The sequence below is a fragment of the Carlito syrichta genome, unplaced genomic scaffold, assembly GCF_000164805.1.
Source record: "Carlito syrichta isolate Samal-C Ts95f unplaced genomic scaffold, Tarsius_syrichta-2.0.1 Scaffold308732, whole genome shotgun sequence".
NCBI lineage: Eukaryota > Metazoa > Chordata > Mammalia > Primates > Tarsiidae > Carlito > Carlito syrichta.
Genome location: NW_007252828.1, coordinates 35,795 through 41,724, shown reverse-complemented (window position 1 = coordinate 41,724; position 5,930 = coordinate 35,795). Strand labels below are relative to the sequence as shown.

General features: G+C 38.7%; 1 protein-coding gene across 1 annotated transcript; it reads right to left on the bottom strand.

Annotated features, from left to right (window-relative positions):
- Positions 1-2,761: 2,761 nt before the first annotated feature.
- Positions 2,762-5,211, bottom strand: LOC103268103 (histone H3.3-like; the record flags this gene model as incomplete). Its single annotated transcript, XM_008065662.2, has 3 exons — positions 2,762-3,183; positions 3,446-3,513; positions 5,180-5,211. Coding segments are annotated over 3 exons (522 nt in total), but the record flags the coding sequence as incomplete, so codon positions are not given.
- Positions 5,212-5,930: the final 719 nt, after the last annotated feature.

Below are 5,930 nucleotides of genomic sequence, written 5' to 3'. Positions count from 1 at the left end.
TTGCTTGTTGTGTGTGTTGTGCTAACACATCTTTCTAAATGTAACAGTTATGATTAGGTTTGGCTTCATATAACATAAAACCCAATATGATAGCATGTTGAACAATATGGAAGTTATTTTTTCTCCTGTAAAACAAGACAAGAAGTAGGCAGTCCATGGCTGGGGTGTGGCTCTATGAGGCCTTAAAAGATCAAAGGCTCCTTCTAGGTCTCACCATTCTTAAGTTATTTGTCTTATTCTCATGATCCTAGAAGCTGCTAAGAATTCAGTCCACACAAATGAGCACTAGACACATCATGAAAGAAGAAGAGGATGCCCCTTTCTGTTTACAGAGCTTTGCTGAAAGTCTCATATAACACTTCAGATTATATTCTGTTGGCCAGGACATGATTCCATGGATACAAGTAATGTCTAGATAGGATGGAAAATTGTCTCTTAGTTGGGAGCAAGGGCACCAGCTAAAATAGAGTTGTTATGAAGGAAGAAGGAAATGATGGATGTTGGAAATAGCCAATCATCTCTCTCATGTCAATCATCATTGCCATCCCAGTTCCAACTCATCTCTTTAGTTAACTTGTCTCCTGAACATTTGTGTTTTTTCATTTTTCCTTTGCTCCTGTGAGGTTTTCACTGCATGAAAGCAATGTGCTCTGCTGCCTCCAGCTGGTGTTGTGTACTTTTTCCATGAATCCTTCCCCAAATGCTTTTCTAAGAGAAAATTATTTAATCTTGGGATTCCTATAACACTTATTTTCTCTACCATTTATATATCTATCACCCCTTATCTTATATAACAATCACTTGAATCTATGTATATATGTGTTTTATTCTTTTGTTAGCCTTTGAATTCCAGAGAGCTGAGGCTCTGCTTCAGGCATGATTGCATCCCCCAACATATATGTCTTTTTGTGGTCCATATTCATTCATTTAACAAAAATGTATTGACTGGTGACCAGTGCAAGGATATTGTGATGGGCAAGAGACATCTGTCTTTTAGGGAAGCTAGACTAATATACAAGGACAACACAGTGCAGTAAGTATAGCAGGGAGGTTGCTAAAGAAAGAAATACTGGGCAACTCCTTTGGGTCCCTTCTCACTGTGGGAGCTTTTCTGTCCTCTCAATAAATCGTGCTTTCTCAAAAAAAAAAAGAAAGAATTTTTACCCCCTTGCTCACCTTATTTTATATTTCAAAGTTGAAAAAGTAGGGCTATTTAGTCTTATTTCCTAAATCAGTAAAACACATTTTTAGAAAAGCACAGCAGTGAGTTATGACTAACCTGAGATGACATGATGTCTGTATTTCCAAGACTAGCATCTGTAATAAGTAGGTAATTTGAATGTTGAGTAAAGTTGGAGAGTGTGGACTGCCGCTGTTCTAGAACACTCTCTTTCCCACCTTCTCTTCATTTCCCCTCTCCTTTTCATTATGTCTCTCTCCTTGTTTCTTTTCTTTTCTTTTCTTTTAATTATAAAGATGTGGGGTACATCTCAGGGATACGTATACAAACATTGATCATGCAGGTACCCTTATTGATGAGGTATGCCTCTCCCTCCCCTAGCAGTTTCCCTCAACTGCCAATCCCCCCCCAACAGTTTCCCATTACTGCCAAATGCTTTCTTATAGTATTATAATTGTTCAAGTTCTGCTTATGATTGAGAACATATGGTACTCTGTTCTTTGTTTCTGTGATAGATCACTGAGTATGATCGACTCTAAATCCATCCAAGTTGATGCAAAGTCCATATATTTGCTTCTTTATGGCTGCATAATATTCCACTGTGTATATGTACCACATTTTCTTCATCCAGTCCAGCTCTGATGGGCAACATGGTTGGTTCCATGTTTTTGCTGTTGTGAATAGAGTTGCAACAAACATACGTGTGCAGGTATCTTTTTTGTAGAATGATTTGAGTTCCTTCGGGTATATTCCCAATGGGGAAATGGCTGGGTTATAATATGGAAGGTCAATTTCTAGTTCTTCCAGAAATCACCACACTGTCTTCCAAAGAGGTTGCACTAGTTTGCATTCCCACCAGCAGTGTTGAAGCATTCCTTGTTCTCCACATCCTCGCCATCATCTGTTGTTGTTTGGTTTATTAATGATGGCCATTCTTTCAGGGGTTAGGAGGTATCAATGTGGTTTTGATTTGCATTTCTCTGATGAAGAGTGAGGCTCACGTGTCTGTTGGCTGCCTGTATATCTTCTTTTGAGAAGTGTCTATTTATTCTTTTGCCCACTTTTTTTTTTTTAGTTTAATGTATTTTAATAGCAAACTTACAGGAACAGCACAGAAGACAGACAACATTAAAAACATGTACTTGCACGTAGGACAACTCAGTTAGAAAAGTATAGTGAATGGTTGGAATCTATCGTATGATAAAAATGCTACAAACACCATTTAGTTGCCATCAATAAGAATTTACTTGTTTAAAAAAAATCCAAATGCTGGCATTGCCCAGAAAAATTTAACAGGTTTATTTATAATTGTTATAAAGTTGAACCGCTGAAACTTGTTCACTAAAACATTCTGACTTGCATTAATGCTTTACATCCCCACTTTTATATTAAGAATTCACACACAAATGAAAATGGAAAAACTGCTAATACCTGATTTCTGTCCCCTATTTTTTCACTCACAATCATATACTTAGGTACCTTTTGACCCCATGGGGGGAAAATATCTCACATTCAGAACTACCAATAGCAGGAAGAAGAGAATTTTTTTTGGTGAATGAAATGTTTCCCATCTTAGTGGATTTAAGCATGCTCTCCACCTTTGCGCTGTGCTAGCTGGATGTCTTTTGGCATAATTGTTACACGTTTGGCATGGATAGCACACAGGTTGGTGTCTTCAAAAAGGCCAACCAGATAGGCCACACTTGCCTCCTGCAAAGCCCCAGTAGCTGCACTCTGTAAGCGCAGATCTGTTTTGAAGTCCTGAGCAATTTCTCGCACCAGACACTGGAAAGGAAGTTCGTGAATCAGAAGTGCAGTGGACTTCTGATAACGTCTAATTTCACGGAGTGCCACAGTACCAGGCCTGTAATGATGAGGTTTCTTCACTCCTTCAGTAGAGGGCGCACTCTTGCAAGCAGCTTTTGTAGCCTGTTGCTTCCTGGGTGCTTTACCACCAGTCCATTTGCGGGCAGTCCGCTTTGTACGAGCCATGGTACAGAGACCTTCTTACTTACCCGCCTCTCCTTGGGCTGGAGCTCGGCGATCTACAGGCAGCGCTGGCACTGGAGAGCAATGACGGCAGGGCAGCGGCTGTGAACACCTTTTGCCCACTTTTTAAAGGGGCTTTTTTTTTTTTCCTTTTGGTGTGTTTGAATTCCTTGTAGATCCTAGATCTTAGGCCTTTGTTGGATAAACAGTTGGCAAATATATCTTCCCATTCTGGGGGCCGTCTCCCTGCTTTCTTGATGGTTTCTTTTGCTTTGCAGAGGTTCGTTAATTTGATGAGATCCCACTTGTCTATTTTATTTCTTAAGGTGTGGGCCTTTAGGGTTCTGAATAGGAATTGGTTCCCAGTTCCAATTTTCATAAGGGTGTCTCCTGCATTTTCTAAGATTCTTTTAGTTTGAGGTTTTAAATTCAGGTCTTTGATTCATTTAGAGTTAATTTTTGTGTATGGTGATAGGTAGGGGTCCTGTTTCAATCTCCTGCATGTGGTCAGCCAGTTTTCCCAGCACCATTTACTGAATAGATTCTCCTCTCCTCAGTGGTTGTTGTTGGAAGCTTTGTCAAAGATGAGTTGGTTGAGGAATTGAGACTTTGCTTCTGGAATCTCTACCCTATTCCATTGGTCTATGTGCCTGTTCTTGTACCAATACCAAGCTGTTTTGTTTACTGTAGACTTATAGTAAAGTATGAAGTCTGGAAGTGTGATACCTCCTGCTTTGTTTCTTTTGCTAAGGATTGTTTTAGCTATTTGTGGTCGTTAATGTTTCCATATCAATTTCTGTATTGTCATTTCCAGGTCTGAGAAGAATGATCTTCGTAGCTTAATGAGTATTGAATTGATTCTGTAGATTGCCTTTGCTAGGATGGACATCTTAACAATGTTGATTCGTCCTATACATGAGCATGGAATATATTTCCATTTGTTTGTGTCTTCTTGGATTTCTTTAAGCAGTGTTTTGCAATTTTCATTGTAAAGGTCTTTCACTTCTCTGGTTAGGAAGATGCCGAGGTATTTCATTTTTGTGTTGGCTATTGTGAATGGGATTGTGTTTTTTATTTGACTCTCTGCCTGCTTGTTGTTGGTGTAATGGAATGCAACTGATTTTTGCACATTTATTTCGTACCCTGAGACTGTCCCAAAGTCCTTTATCAGTGCAAGCAGGTTTTTGACAGATTCTCTTGGATTTTCAAGGTATAGGATCATATCATCAGCAAACAGGGATAACTTGACTTCCTCTTTTCCTATTTGGATACCCCTGATTTCCTTCTCTTGTCTAATTGCCTGAGCTAGGACTTCCAACACAATATTGAACAAGAGGGGTGAGAGTGGGCAACCTTGTCTTCCAATTTTCAGAGGAAATGATTCTAGTTTCTGTCCATTTAGCAGTATGTTAGCTGTAGGCTTGTTGTAGATGGTACTTACTATTTTGAGGTATGTTCCTTCTAAACCTAGGTGTTTGAGGGTTTTTATCAAGAAGGGATGCTGGATTTTTATCAAAAGCTTTTTCTGTATCTAATGAGATAATCATGTGGTTCTTGTTTTTACATCTGTTGATGTATTTAATGACATTTATGGTCTTACAAATGTTGAACCAGCTCTGCATCCTGGGGATGAAGCCTACTTGGTCATGGTGGATGATTTTTGAGATGTGTTTTTGGATATGATTTGCTAGAATCTTGTTGAGAATTTTTGCATCTATGTTCATCAGGGATATTGGCCTGTAATTCTCTTTCTTTGTTGGATCTTTACCCGGTTTGGGTATCAGTGTAATGTTAGCTTCATAAAATGATTTGGGGAGAAGTCCATCTTTCTCAATTGCCTGGAATACTTTCAGTAGGATTGGTATCAGCTCCTACTTGTACGTTTTGTAGAATTCTGCTGGAAAGCCATCTGGTCCAGGGCTTTTTTTGGTAGGTAGTTTTCGTATGACAGAGTTAATCTTCTGGGTTGTTTTTGGTCTATTTAGTGTCTCAGTGTCTTTTTGTTTTAACCTGTGTGATGTCAGAAAGTCCTTTATTGCATCCAGGTTATCAAGTTTGTTTCCATATAGGTGTACATGGTAATCTCTGATAATCTTTTGTGTTTCTTCGAGGTCATTGTGATTTGATCTTTTGTACTTCTGATTGTGTTTATTTGGGCTTTTTCTCTCTTTTTCTTGGTCATTCTGGCTAGGGGCCCATCAATATTGTTAATTCTTTCAAAGAACCAGCTTTATGTTTTGTTGATGTTTTCTATGGTATTTTTGTCCTCTATGTCCTGTATTTGGGCTCTTATTTTTGTGATTTCGATTCTTCTGCTAAAGTTGGGGTTTTGGTGGTCTTCTCTTTCTAGCTCACTTAGGTGATTTGTTAGGTTCTCCACTTGTGATCTTTCCATTTTCTTGATGTGTGCTTGTCGAGATATAAATTCCCCTCTTAAAACTGATTTCATGGCATCCCAGAGGTTTTGGTGAGATGTTTTCTCATTTTCATTTGTTTCCAGGAATCTTTCTATTTCTTTTTAGATTTCAGTGTTGACCCAGTCATTGTTCAGCATCATGCTGCTTAGTGACCATGTCTTTGTGGGCTTTAGGGAAATGTTTTGGTTTTGATATTTACTTTTATTCCATTGTGGTCTGAGAATGTACATGACAAGACTTCCACTTATAGAATTTGTTTATGCTTGATTTATGGCCAAGGATGTGGTCAATCTTAGAGTATGCTCCATGTGGTGATGAGTAGAATGTATATTCTGTGGTTGTTG